A 22566-nucleotide genomic window follows, 5' to 3' on the forward strand; every position below is an offset into this window, starting at 1 on the left:
GGGCTTCTCTCACCCTTGCTGTGGGACCATATGCCTGTGATCCCTGCCGATTCAAGGTGACCGAGGTTGGTGCTATCTTAGGCGAGTCTGGCCCTGCTTTGTCCCTCTCCATTGTCTACATGCTCATCTCCCCACCCTTCCTCTGGCAGCCCTGTTCCTGGGCCACGATGTGCTGCAGCTGATGTTCTCGGCTCACAGCGGGGCCGGGACCAGAGTACACTCAGGCGTCTGGGGTCAGCATTGAGGTGGCTTGGCAGGCCTGTGTGGGAAGGAGGCTTGTGGAATATCGGTTTCCAGTGTTTGGCTGGGGCTGCCTCCCATTCATTCTTGTTTCTCTAGAGGGAAGACGTGGTCTTGCAAAGCCACATGCAGTCTTTGGATAACAACAGCAAGACATAAACAATACGGAGAATCTCACCGGGAGCACTCGGCCTCTGGTCCCTGCCAAGGGCTTTGAGAAGTAGCTGGAACACTGGAGAGAGGTGGCTGGGGCGCAGTTCCCTCCCCCAATGCTGCTGTTCCTCCATCCCTCATTTACCTACTCTCCTGTGAAGGGAGAGCCTGCAGGATTGCCCTCTGATGGATTGGGAGCCCTCGGGGATGTGTGGTACCATCCCACTCAGGGACTGTGGAATGGGCCCCGGTGTCAGAGACCTGGGTTTCATTCCTGGCTCTGCTGCTCACTAGCTGTATGTCCATGTCCAAGCAGCTGAGCCTCCTGCATTCTAGGTCTTCATTTGTTATTTGAGGAAGATATGTTAGCTATCTTTGGAGGCCTCTTTATCTCCAGAGTCTTTTGGTCAAATCAGTTCATTCTTCTGAAATTCACCATGCCCATCAGCTGGCTCTGCTTTGAGCTGTCTGCGTGGGGATGCTGAATGGTACCATGGAATTCTGATGCTTGGCAAGTAAAGATACCAAAGACTTACATTTGAAGTCCCTTTTATTTTCCAAAGTATCCTTGGTTCTTTTCCTTAATGCTACAATACCCTTTAAGGCTGTAAGGCAGAGAGGTTCTAGGTATGTGCAGTCCCAGCTCAGTTCAAATTGCATTTTGTGAGCACCGGAATGAACGTGTGCAGGTGGGTTAGGCCTCCAGGAAAGGGAGCAGTGGTCTGTAAACACAGACCACTGACAGGAGCTACTGACAGGAAAGGAGAGGCCCTCCTGCAAGGCCTTCATAAGGTTCCTGGTCAGGTGGAATCTTGAATAACTTCCGTTAACCTGAGAAAAAGATTCAGAAATGACATTTAAGAGTAATTGAATTATTCTCTTGAAATAGAACTAGATTTAAATGTGGTTGGCCAAAGGTCACCAATTATTTTCTGGGCTGTGGTAGCCAATTTTTAGAAATTAATCACAGGATCCAAGCAGAACTAACGAGGCATCTGTGCCTATTGAAGTTATACTGCATACTTACTGAGTTTGTACTGTTTGCTGGTACTGTGTTGGCTGCTGAGGACAAAGCTGCCAACAAGATAGACACGTTCTTTGTCCTCCTAGAGATTAAGGTCTAGTCAGGAAGACAAGCATTAGACACCTAGTGACAGTGATTGCGCTGGCGGCCAGTGCTATGGAGGAGGACAGGGGCCAGGCAGGCAAGAGCGGGGAGCAGGCATAATCCAGGGTTCAGAAAACGCCTCCTGGAGAAAGTAATGTTTCAGCTGAGAAGCAGTTAGGAGTTGGCTGGGTCTGAGGGCAGGGGAGGACTTTGCAGGGGAGGAAACAGTGTGTGAGGAGGTTCTGAAGTGGGACGCTGGCTGGAGCACTTGGAAACCCATGGGAAGGGCTGTGGGGCTGGAGTCCAGGGAGAGGGCAGAGGTGCTGATGTGTTAGAGAAGGTGTCTATGATCAGGCCTGCTGTCAAGGTGACTTTAGAGAGGAAGGGAGGAGGGAGAGGTTGGGACACTGGCTGATTAGGCAGGGCACAGGTGCAAATGGGGACCCAACTTTGCTTTGTGAACTCCTTGTTCCATTGATTTAGTTAGTGGTGAACAGGTCTAGGAAACCAACTGACAGCACAACTTAAAAGAGACTGAGAGAGCTGAAAGTCAGGTTATGATTGAGGAGTACAGGAGGCCCCTTTATCCGTGGGGATACCTTTCAACACCCCCCCACACCTGTGGATGCCTGGAAGTATGAATGGAACCCTACATGTACTGTTTTTGTTTTTTCTATACATGCTATTCATTTCCTTCACCAGAGTGCCTGCATCCTCTTCTTGGGTACCTTTTCCTGACACCCAGGAGATGGAGAAACAGAATTTGTAGGGTTTTATGAAAATAGAATCATGGTGAAAGCAGTAGCACAGTTTTGTGAGACATTTCAACTGAGCGGGAGAGATTTTCCTGGCTCTGTTGTCTATTTCACATTTTTTGCGGCTGGGATAGTTGCATCCCCAAGATGGATGTGCTTGTGCTTGCTTGCAGAAATCTTTAGGCACTGGTTCTCCTTTGTCTGATGACCAGAACCAAATGACATGTTACAGTTCCTTTTCTACGGACTTGAATTTTAGTTGCCTGATGAGGTTTGGGAGCCCCTCCAGTCACATTGATAAGGTATTTATAAAATCTCTTCTAGAGATGGGCTATATGCTCTGATATGCCATCTTTTACCTACTTGATGTTGAATTTCATGTTAGTTTCAGAAAGCCATGTTTTCTGACCTCGTCCTCAAAGCCTGGAGATGTGCTATATTTTGCACCCATGAGTTCCTTTAGGACACATGGGACATTTTGAGACCCTGTTGATAATTTTAAAAGTTCATGGGCAGTAAAGAAGGATTACTTAGTCACCATCGTAATGTAGCAGGAACTGGTGTTCCCTGAGTCTTTCTGTTGACTGCGGGAATTCAGGGAGGACCTCTTGTGTCCCCAGCCCTGTGCTAGAGGAGCATGTTGTCCCTGCAGTCATTTTAGTCAGGTGGCTGACCTCTCGCCTGGCCCACATTCCAGGCCCTGTAGCTGGGACTTGGCAGAAACCTTATCTCTAATCCTCACAACAGACCTGCAGTGTTTTTTGTCAGTATTCAGATAAAGAAACTGAGGCTCATTTGGTTCAGTGCATTGTCCAACATCCTACAGCTGTAAAATCCAGGATTCAGATCTGAATCTGTTTTTATCTGGAGCCCAAGCTCTTCCCACTCCCCTGCTCTGCCCGAAAGAATCCGAATATGGGCAAGAATGGACATCAGTTGGGCCTAGAGAAGAAGGAAACCATTCCCCCCCCCCCCCCCCCCCCCCCCCCCCAAAAAATCCTAATTGGGGCAAAAATGGACACTTGTTGGGCCAAAAAAAAAAGGAAACCTCCCCCCCCCCCCCCCCCCTTAAAGCTGGATCTGTGTTTCCCTTCAATTTTAGATTCCTGGGTTAGTAAAAAGAGCTTCTGCATTTGGTGATGGTTCTGCTCAGGGGTTTTTAAGTATTTGTTTTTCTCCGGGAGACATAGCCAATCACACCAGCTAACATTTCAGGTCAGCTTGTGTGATTTTCTTTTTATGAGAGGGTAATAATATCGCATGGATTGAAAGGGACACAACTGGATGTTAGCACCGCACGATTGCATTCCAGCTTTTATTTTCATTTAAAACAAGTCCCATTTGAGAAGAAGAAGGAGAAGTATACTTTGCTGGAGGGAAGTAGCAAAGAGGTCAGATTACAATTAATAGACCCTCTAAAATCACAATGGCTAAACAATTTTACCTTTCACCTAAAAATCCCGGGGACATTCATCACAATTTAAAAGTAAGGACAAAACATCATATATTAAAATCAGTAATAGTCATGATTTCATCTCTGTGAGAAGGATGGTACTATTTGCCATCTTTCACCAAAAATGTCCTTCCTGGGGCCATGATGGAGAGCTGGGGCTACAGGTCAGCTTGCCAGATGGTTTCCTTTCTTATCCTTCATTTTCACTAAATTAGAAAAGCTTAAATTACAGTTAGAAGTGGGAGCAAGTGATGGATGACTCCGTCTAGTAATCCTGGATGTTTAACCATAGACAGACTTAGAAATTGAGGAGATTCTTGCTGAAAGCCACTTGCAGTGTTTTGGCAGAACAATGTCATCCTTGGAAGCTGGAAAGTTGAGTGTTTCATCTTAGGACTGCCTTATCCACCTTTTGATTTGACTTTAGTCCAAAAACCATGTCTTTATGATCTGTTACAGCCCTTGGAGGTAGTTTGTAACTCTGCCTGGAACATGTTATGTCTGTCTTCCGTGGACAAGAAAATCATCAGGTAGAGCATGGACTGCTTGGATCTGAATACTTTTTTATCACATTATCTATGTAACTTTGGACCAACAATTTAAATTTTTCTGCCTTGATTTCCTCAACTGTAAAATGGGGTAGGTGATAATACCTGCTGACAGCATGGCCGTGAATATTCTTTGTGCTAAAGTACATGACCATCTAGCTCTGTCCTGGTACATGATACTCACTCAGTAAATACACATCACGATTATTGTTATAATTTTCAGATGTTTGCAAACTCTCCAGGACTTTCATACCACAGTTCAATCTTCGTGCAAAATCTTCGTTTCTTCTTCCTCCTTCTCCCTTATAAATCACAAACTTTCATCCCCAAAGTGGTGGGGGGTAGGTAGGTTCTGGATGTGTGAATTACTGAATATATTGTGGGACTGCCATTCAGAATCATAGAGATAGTCTTCACTTGCATTACGAACATTGTAAAGTATCTCTTTAATCTTACTCATTGCCATGTGAGCATCATCATGGTCTGAGTACTTCTGTGGGGGAATGCAGTCCTCTGGTTGCCACCTATTTTTCTGCCCAGAACACTAGAGAAGCAGATGCTCAGAGGCTGTGTGTGGCTGTCTTCCGCTGTTACCTTCAACACAGAATCAAGACCAGAGGGTGGATTGTTGAACACATTCGTTCTTTTTTTTTTTTTTTAAAGATTTCTTTATTTGAGAGAGAGAATGAGTGGGAGGGACAGAGGGAGAGGGAGAGAGAGAATCTCAGACTCTATACTGAGCCCAAAGCCTGATGCAGGGCTCGATCTCACAACCCTGAGATCATGACCTGAGCCGAAACCAAGAGTTGGAAGCTTAATCCACTGTGCCACCCGGGCACCCTGAACACATTCATTCTTTGTGAATGAAGCTGGAGAATGATTTTCAAAGGGGACACCTGCTTTTACATGAGCGGTAACACCTTTGCTGCACGTAGAGTTGGTGTCTTCTCAGTACTGGTCTCTGTGCTTCCTGCTTCACAAAATACGCAGGAATTCAGTAGAAGCCTCAGGGGGTGTAGGAGGTCAGCAAAACAAGAAGCTGCGAGCGTTCTCTCTGTAGAGTACACGCACTAGGACCGGATTTCCACACTGCCCCTCAGCTGCACGCCGATGTCAGTGGCAGGCTGGCTGGCACACCAGCATCTTCCCACCCTGGTGCCCAGGTTCCGTGTGATCTCCAGCAGTCGCCTGATGAAGCAATGGTGCCATCGGCTTGTTCTGCTTTCTTTGTGAACACCGCGTTTGTAATGAATTCTGCAGGTGGTTTTAGAAGCTTCTCACCAAGAATGGGGCTTTTGCCCATTTTTCTGACTTGTTTTGGTTTCCTCTCATTCTGTAGTGACAAAACTAATTGAATTAATGTCAGGAGTAGTTTTCTTTGTGTGCTTGTTTCGAAAAGAATTTGAGGCTTTATTTGAAGATGGGGAGAAACTGATGGCTTCTTGTCATAATCCAACGAATTTTTTATCACAGACACTATGACGAGGATTACTGAGTCAATAAGACCTGATTTTCAAATACTCATCACTGCATTTCCTTTCCTTTCCTTTCCATTTTTGGGTGAAATCACTACACTCACAGAATCACTTATGCTGGGACATAGATTCATAATCTGTGTTCACACTGGAGCCCTGTTCATGATTTATGTTTATGATGTCATTTTGCACTGTACTGTTTACATTATTATTTATATCATTACTTTTGGGCTTTGGTGAGCCACTCTTGTCATTTGGGGCTATGACATGGCACAATGGGAACACAGATACAGACTTAACAATAAACAATGAAACTGTGTGAATGGGATGAATGGCAGGCTGCTCTCCGAATGCCAGCAAAGGTAACTCCTCTAACTGCTCTGCTGACTGTAGTAAGATTAATGTGAAAATCACAATTGCTTACATTTCAAATCTGTGCACAGACTCGTTTTCATTCTTCTTTTCCTCTGAAGCCACTAAGCCTCCAGGGACCACACTTTGGGAACAGTACTCTGTGGTTTTTGATGAGAGCCTTTCTGGAACAGAGCTGGTGAAGGGGATACAGGTGGGAGGGGACTGGGTCCTGGTGAAGTTTAAACAAAACAAACACCAGGAACTGAAGAAACACCAGGTCAGGGCTTCTAGTTCGGGAGAGTTGGGGAGACAGGAATTTAAGCTATGTCCTTCTAAGTGTTTCCATTTCTTCTTTCTTTGTACCTTACAGAGTAAAAGCCAGGGATCCATCTTTGTCCGGATACACGCCCCGTGGCAGGTGCTGGCCAGAGAGGCGGAGTTCTTGAAGATCAAAGTCCCCACCAAGAAAGTATGAGGATTTTTCTTCTGGGTTTGGAGGTCTCCTGAGGGCTGGCTGGATGGGAATAGTGTGGGGACAAGGCCAGAGTTTGGGGGATGAGGTTTTGTGGAGTTGAAATTGCACTTGACTCCCGAGGGACCCTAAATATGGGGCAATGATGTGGGTAGGGTGGGGAAGAAAGTTGGGGTGCAGAGAGGGGCTGGGCTTGGGAGATCCCTTCACCTTGGAGCTCCACCTGGGATGTACTTCACGAGAAGCCAGATATTGCCCTGGTGCAGCTTCTTGGTTTCTCTGTTATACCTCTTTTCTCCCTCTTCTTGGTGTCCCAGCCCTGCCAAGCACTTTTTTTTGTGGGGGGGCAAATTTAGCAATGAGAGCAGACAGCAGCCTTGCTGATTGGGTGATTGGGTCAGTGGCATGCAGGGAGAATAGCACCAAACTTGCTGTGAAGATCCCTATTCTGGTTGTGACCCTGCCACTAAGTACTGTGTGGTGGTCGCTTCCACTTGTCTCATCTGTAAAATAGAAGGTTCTTAATCAGGAGAGTTGATAAAAAAATCATCTGGGGAATGTTTTTAAAATGTTCATGCCGGTGTCCCTCCTCTGGGATTTTGATTCAGGTGGTTCATATGGAATGAGGTTCTGGCATCAGTATTGTGGGGAAAAAAAAAAAAAAACCCTAGTAGGTTCTGATGCATATTTGAGTTGAGAACCACACAGTTCAGATGATTTTTGAGCTTCATTTCAGCCAACATAGTTTATGTATGATTTTAAAATCTCCCCAGGGAATTTGTAGGTGAGTGTCCTTGTATAACAAAATTTAGCAAATCCTTCCAAAGAGAAAGGAAAAGTGTCCACAGATTTACCATTCTTTTTTTATTAGGCATTTTAGGGGAAAGGAATGGCTATGGACTTTGGCCATTTGCAATGTCTCTAGGAAGGAAGGGTCCTGGGGCAGATTCTACTCTAGTTTAACGATGGGTGATATATAGATGATGTCTCTGTCTCTCTCTTTCTCTGATTCTTTGTCTCTGTGTCTCCCTGTCATTCACACACACACACACACACACACACACACACACACACACACACACACTGTTTTATAAGTGGTGACCTAGCTTTGCAGAGATCGTTTTCCTCATTCCAACCACCATCACCATGATTCCCACCCCCGTCATGAACAGAACTCCATGTCTGCTGCCTTCTGCACCACGACTGTTACCACCTGCCTTCTTATCACTATGTGCACTATCACTGTCATCCTCAGGGTCAGCAATGCCATTTTGATGAGCATCATTGGCTATATTTATACCATCTTCTCTACCAACAGATTACTCTCTCCATCACAGTTCACTCATCAAATACCAGCATGTGGGCCACCATCATGAATGCCCTACTCAAGAAGGGTAAAGTCTGTGGGTTCTGTTTTTATAGGCTTATTAAGACAGATGATACCTTCATGGCAGGTGGACAAATGACTCTCAAACAGTGAACAAATGCAGACGTGAATATTAGCTACGGACATTCTGCCAATAAAAAGTAAATGTTTTTTTAGACAACCTGTCAGAGTGTCTTGTTTTCACAAGGACCACACCAGGGTCTTTTCCCCTTCAGTTGCACTGCTGTGTTGTCTCTTAGTTTTGGACCTCTTGCTCCTAAGCCCATGGTCCTCAAATGCAGGCCATCTTTGTCATGGCCCTGTACTCCTCCTCCACTGATGTTCTCCTCGACTCATCCCAAGTATCAGTCTCGGATGGAAGCTTCTGCTTCCCCCTGGTGGTGTCCTAACCTGGCCAACCCTTTCACTTCTCTTTCTTCTGCTTCTAACTTCAATATATTTCTTCTCCTTTCTCTGGTTTATGTGAGTATCAAACGTTCTCTTAATCTCATTCTATTTGTATCTTGCTTCTTGTGTTTTATCTTTGCTGGCTGATCCTTGGAAAGAAGGTGAGCAAAACTCTAATGCCCATGCTATGGCTTCTATCTCCCAGGACGCTCCTTATAGGAGGAAAGCTAGAGACATAGAAAAAGTGTGTATTCTTCTATTCCCTCTTATGTCTCTTTCTTCTTTGCTCTCCTTCCCATCCTTCTTCTCTCCCCTTCCACCTCTCTCCTGATGCCTTTTCCTAGCCTCCTTCGCTGTTCTTGGGACATCCTGCCATACCTCTCATTTCTCTACCACCTTCTTCTCCTCCTCATTCCCAGACTCAGCCCCCATGTAGTTCCTACCCCTGGTCTCTGCTTGTCCTTTCATAGGCTCATTCCTTTGAGAGCATAGATCTGTTTAAATGACCTATCTTCCTGCAGATTATGTGCCCCCATATGCTTAGTCTACTGGAACTATCTGTAGTTTAGGTAGTGCCTGCACTTGAATTTGTAGATGAGATGATAAGGGCAAGGACATATTACAATGCAGCCATCTCTGAATTTCCCTCCTTCTTTGTCTTTTTTTTTCATTTTTAAAATAATTCAAATATATTTGACATAACCTTGTGTAAATTTAAGATCTACAGCCTGTAAATCTGGTACATTTATGTATTGTAATATGATTATCATTGTAGCAATAATTAACATCTCTGTTACATAATTACTCTTTTTAGTGGTTAGAATAATTAAGTCTGGCTATAATACAACATCCTTGTCTGTAGTCACTATACTCTGCATTAGATTTCTAGCATTTATTTCCTACTTGTTGCAAGTAGGAACCCTTAAACCACATCTGTCCTATCCCTCCTCCTCCCTGGTTCCTTGGTAACCACACTTTACTCTCTATTTTTGCAGGTTTGGCTTCTTAGATTCCACATATAAGTGGTAGTACACAGTACATTTTTTTAAAAAGATTTATTATTATTATTTATTTGACAGAGAGAGAGAGACAGCAAGAGAGGGAACACAAGCGGGGGGTGAAAGGGTGATGGGGTGGGAGAGGGAGAAGCAGGCTTCCCGCAGAGCAGGGAGCCCAGTGTGGGACTTGATCCCAGGACCCCAGGATCATGACCTGAGCTGAAGGCAGATGCTTAATGATTGAGCCACACAGGTGACCCTACAGTACATTTTTTTTTCTCTGACTTAATCTCACTTAGCATCCTGTACTCAAGGTTCATCCATGTTGCAAATGGCAGGATGTCCTTGTTTCTCATGGCCGAGTGAGATGCCACTGGGCACACATACCACATCTTCTTTATCCGTTCATCTGTGGATGGGCAGTTAGGTTGTTCCCGCCCCACCTTCCTTTTCCTTTTGGAGGCGTTGGGTGGCAGGCACTGGGCTCGGCGAGTACTCAGAAGCCCAGATTTCTCGCCTTGGTTTTGCAGGTATTTGCAGTGTGACTTTGGGATGTCACTTCCTCTTTTGGAGCCCAGTTCCTCATCTATGAGATGGGTGTAATAATACCTGCCCTATTTTTCTTAGAAGGTTGGTCTTTTTTTTTTCTTAATTTTTAAAAATTTATTTGAGAGAGAGAGAGCACAAGCAGTGGGAGGGAGGAGCAGCAAAGGGAGAGGGAGAAGCAGACTCCCCGATGAGCAGGGAGCCTGATGCGGGGCTCGATCCCAGGACCCCGGGATCATGACCTGAGCTGAAGGCAGACGCTTAACCGACTGAGCCACCCAGGTGCCTCTCTTAGAATGTTGTTCTAAGACTCTAACCCCTAAGCAGTGCTATGGAAATATAGGAGTTTATCATTGTGTCTGTGTACTTGAATATTTTGGCGTGCATTTTCTTTTTTTTTTTTTTAAAGATTTTATTTATTTATTTGAGAGAGAGAATGAGACACAGAGAGAGCGCATGAGAGGGGGGAGGATCAGAGGGAGAAGCAGACTCCCTGCTGAGCAGGGAGCCTGATGTGGGACTCGATCCCGGGACTCCAGGATCATGACCTGAGCTGAAGGCAGTCGCTTAACCAACTGAGCCACCCAGGCACCCCCTCGAATATTTTGGTGTGCATTTTCGATTCCTAATCCCCCAGTCAGCTTCCCTACAGTCAGCACCGCTGGAGGGCCCACTGTAGAGGGTCTTTGGAGAGACACTGCAGAGCACAGAAATAATCCAGGCTCTCAGAGAGCTTACAGTCAAAGGGCACAACAGGGGGAACACACATACCCAGAGAGCAAAGCATGAATTAAATATTGTCTCAAATGGCAACTCATTAGCACAGCACAGGTCTCTATATAAATACGATGAGCCAGGGAGTCTGGGGACAGCAAAGCCAGGTGGTGGCTCCTAGAAGGCTGCAGATATAACAGAAAGAACTTTCCCCCAAAGTTTCTGGGTCCCAGACTTGACACAGGTGGGCTGTTGTGGCATCCTTCTGTGGCTCAAGCCATGCGGCCCGATCTTTGTACCATATAATGCAATGGCTGGCCTCACAGGAGAGGTCATGACCAGGAGAGGGGGGATATAACTCAGTCGGCAGGGTAGGATGCGTATGTTTTTCACAGTCAATCTGAGAACCTGAGTACAAGGGTAGAGGTGGGGGTTTCACCCAGTTTCTGAGATGAGAAGGAGGCCTAGACAGAGAGGACGAGACAGGGCAGTCTGCACAAGGCTAGCATTGAGGCTAGTGGCATTTCCCTCCTGTTTTAGTGGGTTTGGGAAGTGACTATGAGGAGAATAAACTACATTTGCATAGGGCACATCCTGGTGGCCAGGGAAACACGGAGGAAGACTGAGGCATGGCGCAGGATCAGTTGAGCATCCCCCAGGCTGGTGGAGGTTTGTATCATAACTCAGCAGGGTCTGGAGAGACCAGGAAGATGGGGAGGAAATCACAAAATTGAGATCTCAAACCTGGACAAATCCATAGTAATGTGTCCAGGGACTCGGAGTCCTGAACACAGATATTAACCGGGAGGGGGAACCTTGGAAGGAAGCATTTATTTTCCAAAAACAACAACAGGAGAGCCAGCATTTTGTGAGACATACTCAACATCCATGCACAGGAACCGGGTGGGGAGGCCTGGCCTTTGGCCTCGGGCAGCTCGGGAAGGTTTGAAATGGGTGCTTTCTCAGCTTTGCTCATTACCAGCATTGATGTTTGTCTCTCATAAACTTTTTATCCACATGAACGAACATCCCCCCCTTGTACCCCTTATTTCACTTATTCTCCAAGTGCTCCCTACAGCAGAGACAAGGCTGGGAACGGACAGGGGGAGATAATGGAATCCATTCTTGTTCATGAAATCATGTTAATCCAGCCAGAGTCCACTGAATTTGGATGAAGCAATGTGCCTGGGGTGGGTGAAAATCACTTTTGTCCAGTCTGTCAAAACTTACGTGGCTGTTGTCAGTAGAGAGACTGATGTTTCAGGGGCCACATTTGCTGTTCCCAGGAGCCTGCGAGGACTTTAGCTTATGAGCCCTTTGCATGCAGGTAGAGGCTGTTAACTTCTAGCAAGTTCTACCTTTTTAGGAAAGCAGCCTTAGAGCAAGCCTCATCTCCAAAACAGGAGTAGTAAATGTTGTGGTGGGCTGTTGTAAGGAGCCGTCCTGATGTGGGATACCTAGCATAGCGGTGCATGCAACACATGATAGCTGGTACTATGACTTCTGTCGCTATTGTTGGTCATATGTGAGGTGCAGAGGGCAGCACGGTTGGCAAAAATTGGGTGGCTCTTTCCTGCTGTTTCCCTTCACAGCCAGCATCTGCAGTGTTGGGGGAAATCCTACCCAGTTCTTTCGACCTGCCAAGGCCGCCAGAAGCCCAGACATGGAATCTGGGGAGAGGCAGGAACAGATGGCCTTTGCACTGTGTGCTGGGGGATTTCTGTTTCCTAGAGCATGGCTCCTTGGGGCGTCCCTAAACATAATGGCTGCATACGCGAGGTCCATGATGCAGTCCCTGGAGGAGCCAGCAGGAAGGCTGCTCAGCCCCGCAGTACAGGAGGGAGGCCTCAAAGGTGCCCATTTCAAGGGACAGACAGCAGATGTGGCAAATGGAGACATGAGTTTGACTCCTGGCTCTGCCCCCACGAACCTGGGGTTAATTCAAATCTTAGCCTATTTCCCGAAACAGGACTTGTGATGGGTTACAACCAGTCATAAATTCATATGGATCATTTTAAAAAAGGACAAATAACAAAGAACTCTGTAATTGGGGGAAGTAAGTAAGTGCAGGGGAAATGATGATCGTAGAAATGGAAAATAAGAGTGATTCATGCAAGTGTGACAGATTTCACTTTGAGCTTCCTGGGAGCCAAGGCAGAAAGGACTGTGGCTCACATAATCCATGGCAATGAGCATCCATTTGGGCAGAAGCAAACTTTGGGAAGCAAACTTTTTCCTGTTGTTAAAGCATAATTGTTATATAAAGGACACAAACAATAGAAGGGACCTATTTTCAGTAATGAGGATATATAAGGTGCTGGAATATTCTTGGTATAGCCATTTCTTAAATGCTTCTGGATAAGAACTGATGAGTCATGTTAAACTGTAGTGCAGGGTGGATTCTGGTATGAAGTAATGTATGTGCATTTCTGATGAGCCGATGATTTAAATCAAAAAAGAAATGTCATTCATCCTTTAAGTCTCTCCATGGAATTCATGGTTGGAAATATCTTTTATCTACTGAGCAGCATTTATTAAAGAATAATTCATCTTTTCATTTTCATTAACTGAATACATATGTAACTGCTATTAAGAAATTTCTGATCAGTGTGAGAAAATTGGTGTTACCACACTGAATGACTATAATTCCAGCTAAAAAGCAAAGCCACTTGGCATTTTGGTTAGCCTGAGTGGCCCCTTCGAGGAAAATATTAATTCTGTTAAGCTTTGTAAATTATTGGAAGGTGCTCAGGTACCTACTACTGCCTCTCTAGAGATTCTGATTTGGTAAGCATGGCTTTTGCAGAAGCTCCACAGGAAGACCCTCCCTCTGGCTCCTGGTGTCCAGCCAGCTTCAGGGACTCTTCCCAGGGGAGAAGACCAGGTGAAGGCCGAGGCTGAGATTGGGGTAATGCAGGCCCAAGCCCAGGGAACAGGTTCAGAGAGGCTAATAAGCTTACCTAAGGTCACATGGCATGAGGGGGTTAGATCTAGGGCTCATTTCTGTCTGACTGCAGCCGTGCTCCTACCTCACTTTAATGAGTCTAAAATGAGACTTAAGCTAGCATGGTCTAGAATAGCGTTTTTCAGAGCCTAAACTGAAGAACAGTGGTCTTCTTTTTTTTTTTTTTTTTAAGATTTTATTTATTTACTAGAGAGAGAGAGAATACGAGCAGGGTGAGGGGTAGAGAGAGAAGCAGACTTCCTGCTGAGTAGAGAACCCAATGCAGGACTCAATCCTGGGACTCCAGGACCATGACCTGAGCTGAAGGCAGATGCTTAACCAACTGAGCCACCCAGGTGTTCCAGTGGTCCTGTTTTAAAATAAGTTCATGGTCTAACAAACTCTAGAAACAGTAATTATTACCGTTTGTCTGACAAATTAAAAGTTCTGAGAAGACTTTTAGTAAAGAACACGGTTCCATTTTATTCACTCTTTTCCTGCTGAACACTCATAGGTTATTTTTAGGTGTATTCCTAGGTATCCCAGGGAACCAGTTATCTGCAGAACATACTCTGGGAAACTCCATCCTAGATTGAATACTCCTGAGCTTGGAGAGGTAACACAGCTGAATCTTTCTTTTGTCATTGCTTTAGATGGTGCAGTAAGTTACTTAGCAGTTCTGGATTATAGCTTTCTCGCCTATAAATTTTGGAGGTTGGACCCTGACTTCTCTGTCATAGCTTTAAAATGCTGGAGTCCACATGTTAGTCAATTGAGTTAGTGAATTTGTTCATTCTTCCCCCCTATTGTTGATGTTAGCAGAGGGACTCAAGGACAGATACTCCCCGTGGAGTCATTCACACTCTGATTGTGTCCAAATATCTAAGAGTAAAAGTATCCCACATCTGACACTTCTTCAAGCTGTGTGTTAAATGAGGTAGCACACTTAGCCTGTGGGTCCCTACTCCGTATCTGGGGCTGCCTTTGTTCCTGAGCCTGGTAACGTCACTGGGTTTCCTCTGAGTTCTCCTGCTTATGCCTCTCTGTGGAGCCTGCACTGAGCTCCCTGATTTAGACTATTGTCAAGAGGGAGTACTTTACTCTCTCTTCCAGGGGCTGGAGCCTTTTCAAATGCTTTCAGTATTTGCCTCTGGTCCTGGAATTATCTCCCCATTTTCTCTACAATAAACAATAAATGTACAATAAACAATAAAGAAACTCCTCCTTTGTGTCTCAGCCCAAATATCACTTCCCTCATAGACCCTCCTTTATTCCTTACATGGATTCTTAGGCAACCTACAGTCAGGATTTTTCTCATTGGTTAGTTTTTCCTTAACTACTTTGGATGCCTTATATTCTTGTGTCTCCAAAGGTGCCATAAGCCCTCCCCAACCACCCCCTGAGAGTAGGAATTATAGTTTATGTTTCCTGTGTGTTCCCTGCAAACTGTAGTATGATATTGCCTAAGTAATAGATGATCAGTAAATACTAGATTGATTGGCTGACTGATGCCAGATCATGCTTCCTCCCCCAGTCCCAGGACCCTCTTGTGGCTGTGACCCACAGTGTAATAGTGGGCTTCCAGTTCACAGCTGTGTACAGTTCATGCAGTCTTCCAGAACAGGAGGCACCTTCTTATCCCTCCTCATCCTGACCAACTCATTCCTTCATTGGGTGGTAAGCTAATAATTACTCTTTGGGGCTATTTTGATAGTTCAGTGAATCCTCTCTGGTGATCAGAAAGTAAGAAGCAGGAGAAACTCGATGAGCTTTGTCAAGGATGGAGAGCTTGTAGACCCCTGGTCACAGGGAGAAAGGTCACTATCTGCTCAGCCTTCAAGATGCCTTTCAGGGCAGACTCTTTTTATTAATACTGGCAGTAATTTTCAAATGAACCAGAACTGTTGGTGTTTATGTAGGGTTGGCTGTAGGTGGGGCCTTGCCCCACGTTGTCATTGTCTGTTCTTAGACATTTGTTTTTAATAGAGGTGCAGCTGAGAGGGTAATGTTTGTATTTGATATCTTTATGGGCTTTTGGTGCATGCTCTTTGATTGCTATTTAAATGGGCTGGAAAGAGTGCAGAATACTTTGACTTTTTATTCCTTTTTTTGTTTTTGGTAATGCTTCTCATTTTCAAAAATAAAAACAAGATAATTGATGCCACCTACGTGCTGCGGTTTGAGTGAGGAACCTGATGTGGCACACGGCCATGTTCTAGACGTGCATAGGGGCCTGGTGAGACCACACAGGCCTGGCCCACGTCACGCAGCTCTGTTAGTGGATAAGCCTGATGCGGGGCTCAGAAACAGTGACACTGAAAATATGAAAATGTAATGGGAAGTGAACTTGAATGGCTGTATTAAGTATTTTTAAGACTCAGGGTTAAAAAAATGGAGATAGAAGTGGTGGCTTTCTTTTTTTAAAGCCTCGAGTCATGTCTCTCTGAACTGGGGTAGCACATGCCAGCCTGGGGCTGGCTGGGACCTGGATCCCAGGCTTAGTGCTGGAGGGCAGCGGGCAGGCTGACCATTAAATTTACCATCCCAAGTGGGGCCCTGTGATTATGCCAGGATGCAGTACTAGATGTTGAGTATGCCAGGACTGTCCTGAGTAACTGGGCCATGTGGACGCTCTTCCAGATTGGCCATGACTGCTCCTGAGAGTGTATGGGGAAGGGTGAGCAGGAGGGGAAAGAAGCAGGCAGGGGCAGTCAGCTTCTGGCACTTGGATGGAGCTCTTCTTACCTAGTAAGAACTGAGTGACTCCTAACACTCTTGAAATCTGATTGTTACATTTTCAGGAATTTTGCAAGCTGATCGTTACATCATTGGTAGCTTGAAAATGGCCATGGTGGGCATTATTTATACCATAGAAATCCACAGATGTTACACATCAGCAACCCGAGCCCCCTCCTTTAAGTAGTTAGTAAGCATTTACCAGCACTGCACCAATGAAAGCCCAAGGATGGGCACTGGGTGGAAGGACAGGGACCACGGATGTGTCCCATGGCTGAGGCATGGTCCAACCTGAGGGTGTTCTGTGATTCCTGCTATAGGCAGGAAGGGCTGTTGGTCAGAGAGGGGCCAGGAATGACAATGTCTCTGTCAGGGACCTGAAATAGATGCCATATTTGCCACCTCTGGTACAGAAATTGATTTCTCACCACTCCCTACTTGCTTGCTCTGTTCTAGCCACACTGGCCTCCCTGCTGTTCCTCCAGAATGCCAAACCTGTTTCCATCTCAGGACATCTCAGCTTGGTCTTCCATCTGTCCGGAAGACCTTCTCTAACTACCTCACATCTCTGGGGGCTCTGTTCATATGTCCCCTCCTTGGACAGGCCTCCCTGATCACCCTATACGAGGCCGGCCCCCTCCACTCTCCACCCCCTTCCATTGTTTTTCCTTCCTAACACTCGGTGCTGCCCACTCCTGAGTCATGTATTTGAGTCCTTGTTTGATTGTCTGTCTCCCCACTACGTGAGAAGCTCTGTGACAGCAGGGATTTAGTTTTGTGGTGTAGGAAGCACCTAGAAGGGGCCTGGGATGATGAATGAAAGAAGGGGTCCCACATACCACACCTAATCTATGGTGGCAGTGGGCTGCAGACTGATGCCTAATGGGCTATAAGGCCCACCTGAGGGCATTTGGGAGGACCGTTGCCATCCCTTAGGGCTGTCTGTAGGGGTGGGGCTGGCAGCCCATGAACCATAGTGGCTATCCCTGATCTGGGTTTTCAGCTGCTCCTTCAGTTGCCAAGAAACATTTGGGAAGAGTCTCACTGTACCTGGAATGGGGCTAGGTTGTGTAGAGGGGTTCCTAGCCTTTCTGTAAGGCTACATTTTTTCGTCCACCCACCTATCCACACATCTGTCCGCCCATCCACTTATCCATCCATCCACACATCCATCCATCCATCCATCCATCCATCCATCCATCCATCCACCCATCCACATATCCATCTATCCATCTGTCCATCCATCCATCCATCCATCCATCCATCCATCCAACCGGTGAATACCTGTTGAGTATCACTAGCTATGAGTATCACTAGCTATGAGTATCACTAGCTATGAGTTGTAGTCACCACTGAATGCTGAGGGTGGGTGATTCAGTGGTGACTACAACTGGTCCTAGCGCCATGTGGCTTCAGCATGGTAAAGATTCAGAAGAGAGCTGTATGAGCTGGGAGGCACCCACAGAGGAAAAAGAGCAGGGTGGACAGAGAGCCAACCAGAGGAAACCAATTTAGGTGTGTGGGGGGAGGTGAGGGAAGGCGACATTTGAGCTTAGACCTGAGGGTTGGGTTGGGGTTTGCCAGGTGGGGAGGGCACGTGAGAACCTTTCCAGCAGAGGGAAGCACATGTCATCCAGTCCCGAGGTGGGAAAAGCCAAGCTGGGGTGGGGAAATGAGAGGAAGCCCACATGCCAGTGTGCATGTGGCGGGAGGCAGGAGGCACGGCTCACAGGGGCTTTGTTAGCCATGTAAGTAGTTTGGATTTTAGCCCATTTTTCAAAATTCAGCAAACATTCATTCATTTGTAGAGGACATACCAAAACAGAATTGAAAACCATAAATGAATACAGAGTTAGACAATGGGAGAGTGTGGGTTTTGTAAGTATATCACTTTCCACACTCAGTGGTGCGTCAGGCAGGAAATGGACCTGTAGGCACAGACAGGTAGGGATGAAAAGACTCATTAATTCCCGTTGTTGGTGTTACACAGTGTCTCCCTGTGGGGTCTAGGATGCAGCTGATCTTAGTGGCTCCTGGTGCTATTTGCACTTTGGTGAATAGCTTAACACCTACATGCAAGGGTAAATGCTTACATGGGGGACTACTCAGGTCTGATGCAGAGTGTGCACACATTGTGTGTGTGTGTGTGTGTGTGCATGTGTGACCCTCTCTCTGCCCTCAGGTACCAACAGGGACATGAGAACAGGGGACAAATTCTGCTGCATCTTTAGTTTCTCTTATTCATAACTTCTTGAGTCCAGAGGCATCTACCCTCATCCAGCTGGTGGCTTGCGGTGCCAGGCTCCACACTGATGTTTCAGCGTGCCTATTCCTTTTGCAAGTAAACGTCAGTAAGTGGGTGTGATGATAATCTTCATCCCAGCCCTACTTCTCAAGGTGAGCGAGCTGTTGTAAATAATAACAGTTGACCCTCAATTATCCAGTGAACTCAATTATCCAGTGACCAGGAATAGATTAAAAGAGGCAGATAGGGGTGCCTGGGTGGCTCAGTCGGTTAAGTGTCTGCCTTTGGCTCAGGTCATGATGCCAGGGTCCTGGGATAGAGCCCTGCATTGGGCTCCTTGCTCAGCAGGGAGCCTGCTTCTCCCCCTCCCTATGTCTGCCGCTCCCCCTGCTTGTGCTCGCTCTCTCTTTCTCTCTCTCTCTGTCAAATAAATAAATAAAATCTTTTAAAAAAAGAGGCAGATAATTAGGAGTAATACCTTCTGGGTCATGGGGTGTAAGCAGACACACATGCTCATAGCTGGGCTCACCTCCATCTTTACGCCTGGTCTCTGCTCATCCTGCTGACTTTTCCTACAAGTTGTAAGAAGTGGCCTCCTTTGCTCACTACAGATAAGGGACTCAGAAAATCAAGATTGTATTGTTTATAGCTCATATTATTATATCTTCTCCTTGATCTTTGAGGTCGTTGAACCTCTTCATGTTTGTACGACACTGGGCATGTTAGTAAAACTTTCTGTTCCTTGGTTTCTTTATCTGTAAAATGGGGACAGTACCATGTATCTGTTCATGATAGATATCACCACAGCCTTGGTTCCTTGCATCCCAGGAAGAAACATGATTCCAATGCAGGGAGGAAACAAATCAGCCCTCAGACCACAGTGCTGTGCCCCTCTGGAGGGGAGAGGCAGAGGGAGACAAGAGGGGAAAAAGAAGTAAGAAAAGAAGGAATTTCGGTAAACCTCTTAGACTGTGACAATGAGGCCAAAGTGAGCTTTTATGAGAACCACATTTGAGCCCTGGAATAAAAAATAAGAGCAACATACTTTAAAAATTATTTGTGATTTTAAGCACATGAAAGGCATATCGTGTACCCAGGGAGGGCATAATGGGGAACAGCTGGTTAACATGTGTCTTGCCATTTCTGAGGATGTTCATAATTCTCTGATGTCCAAGAATAACAGTAATAATGATGCCGCCGCTGAGCATATTAATGATAATAAAGAGGATCAGGGTGCCTTTCCTGGATCCTGCTGGACACAAGAGAAGAGCCTGGGCTGCTGGGTTTGGTGGAGACAGAAAGGGAACTGCAGCCTGCGTCCTTGGGGGATCATGGAGCCCTTCCAAGGATCAAAGGTTGAAGGAAAGAGCCTGGATGGGGGAGTCAGGAAACCCGGGTTTCAGGTCTGGTTTCACCACTGACTCTGGCAATTCCTTGCCCCTCTGAGTCTCAGTTTTCCCATCTGTAAAATAGTGATGCTAATACTACTTGGCAGGGACACTTGCAGAGTTTTCATGGAGCCCAATAAAATGGTTCTCGCGGAAGTGCTGGACACATTGCAGAGCATTTGGTGTTGGAGGGGTCATCCCCATCTTTGTGCTTCTCCAGCACTTGGCAGATCAAGCACCAAGCTCAGCGCCTGGCATCTAGGAGATGCCTACAACGTTGAAACATAGAAACATCATGAGTGTTTCTTTTTCATTAAATGTTTAAAGCTGTAGAATGTTAGACTTGGACAATACTTTACAAGGCACTTAGACTAGTTCTTTCTTTTATGATTTGTTAAGTGGATCTGGAGCAGTGCATGGTCTAGGGTCTAATTATCCTGCACTACTGAGTCGACCTGAGTACTCTATCCAGTGCCCTGTGGAGGATGAGATTTTCCATTCTGCCTGATGGGAAGAGGTGCTATTTTCAGTCCTTTTAGATGGTTCTTTCTCCAGACTCAGCTAGTTCCCTTGTATCCATGTGACCAAATACTCACACGGGACCTTCTGCAGACCTCTGGGGCTCCTTGTGAAGCTCTCTCCTCTGGACTACTCTGTCCTGTGAGCTCTAGTGGCCCTGTCCTCCCCAGACTTACAGTTCTATCTCCTCAGCTCAGGGGTCTGATGGGCTCCACTTGTCTCCCCTTCCTGCCCCATGGTGTAGTGAGCTGGAGCCATCCCAGCAGCCATCTTGCTTTTTTCTTATTTCCCAGCAACTTTGTTGCCCGATGGCCAGTGTCCTGAAGACCATGGTCTTGGTCCATTGGGGCTGCTGTAATGAAATACCATGGACAGGGTGGCTTATAAATGAGGAATTTCTTTCTCACAGTTCTGGAGGCTAGAAGTCTGAGGCCAGGCTGCCAGCGTGGTTGGGTGAGGGCCCTCTTCCTGGCTCATAGCTCGTCCTTCCTCGCTCTGTCTTCACGCGGTGGAAGGGGTGCCACCCTCATGACCGAGTCACCTCCCAAAGGCCTCACCTTCTAATACCATCACATTGGGCATTGAGGATTTCAAACTATGGATTTTGGGGGAACACAGGCATTCAGGGGGCCACAAACATTCAGACCACAGCAACCATTATTTCAAAGTGGCCAAAAGTTTTTCTGGGAAAGTTAAAGCTTAAGCCTAGAAGGTGAAGGAGAGGTAGGAGTCGTCCAGGTGAAAAGGAAGGGAAGAAGTTTTAGGAATAGGTACAAAGCATGCTCAGGCATGGAGGTAGGGAGCGGGTCCTTTTTCCTATAAGCTTAGTGTCAGTGGCATTGGGCCATGGGGCCACCCACCTGTGTTTTATTGTGGGTATGTGTCTGGCTCCATCCCGCACGAGTCCCTGAAGTCTAGGAAATCTCTTTCCAGCATAAGTCAGTCAGACTTTTCAGCCTGGGCATTTTTGTGTGGGGTCTTGGTCAGGGCTGTGGAGCGGATATTACCTTGATGTTTCTGGTGAGACTTGCCTTCTACACCTTTTACAATTTACCTGGAGGCAGATGATATTGCTTTCAGTGATTTGGAGTCCCCTCTCCCCGGCTCCCCATTAAGAAACAGTCAAAATTTATCCTGGGGCTGTGCCTGGTCCCTCTAAAGACATACCTTAGGTGCCTACTCCTCTTAGGTGTTTCTCTACCTGAGCTCCACCAGATCCACTGCCAAGGTGAGGGTCAAGAACTGCGTGGAGGTTCTCAGCTAACCTGCGAGAACAAAGCCCTGAGACAGCTGCTGGGTGATTAATCTGTATCAGTTGAATACAGGCATTCCTGACCTCTGCCCAAGTACATTTGTAGGTGGTGCGGACAGGAAGGGAGCCAGAGACTTTGGGCTTTTGGCTTTATTCTCCAGTCTGGTTTATTTCTATCAGGCCTGTTACCTTATGGCTGTTCTGTCCCCAGCTTGGGCTCCTTCAGCAGCAGCAACTGCCATCATCAATGCTGGTTTCTCCCCAAATTTATCATTCATTCATTCATTCATTCATTCATTCATTCATTCATTCATTCAAAGATAGGGAAAAGTTTGAACAGTATCCTGCCTTCATGGAGATCATGGTTCAGTAGGGTAGCCAGTCTTTAATCCAATAATTTCTCGAATAAATGTGGAATTATAACTGCAGTAAGTGCTATGAAGGAGAGGAATTTGGGCCCATGAAATACTGTGAAGGTGGGACTTGACCTTGTCTGGAAGCCAGGAAGGACTTTCCCTAGGAAGTGACGATTGAGGGAGGCATCAAGTGTGAACAGAGTAGGGGTGGGGGCAGGGAGGGGATGAAGAGTGTCAAGCGCTCAGCATGTTGGGAAAACTGCAAGAGGGCCAGTGGTTGGGTGCCGTGAGCAAGAGACTATGGAGACAGGGAAACATGGAGACTCTTACAGGGTCTGTGTGAAAACCTTTGTGTGAAGACATGGGCTGTGTTAAGAACCTTGCTCTTTATCATTAGAACAATGTAACTGTTGATGGCTTTTTTTAAAAAAAATTTTTATTGTTATGTTACTCACCATACATTACATCATTAGTTTTTGATGTAGTGTTCCATGATTCATTGTTTGTGCATAACACCCAGTGCTCCATGCATAACG

At 46.2% G+C, this 22566-nt stretch overlaps 1 protein-coding gene across 1 annotated transcript in view; it reads left to right on the forward strand.

Moving 5' to 3' along the window:
* Window positions 1–22566, forward strand: part of ANO2 (anoctamin 2) — a 361482-nt gene that overhangs the window by 82050 nt on the left and 256866 nt on the right. The window contains exon 6 of the mRNA XM_035027854.1: window positions 6457–6555. Within this exon, the coding sequence (XP_034883745.1) occupies window positions 6457–6555 (99 nt within the window). The remainder of the gene's footprint in view (window positions 1–6456; window positions 6556–22566) is intronic.

The sequence above is a fragment of the Mirounga leonina genome, unplaced genomic scaffold, assembly GCF_011800145.1.
Source record: "Mirounga leonina isolate KUSES-001 unplaced genomic scaffold, KU_Mleo_1.0 Mir_201, whole genome shotgun sequence".
Lineage (NCBI taxonomy): Eukaryota > Metazoa > Chordata > Mammalia > Carnivora > Phocidae > Mirounga > Mirounga leonina.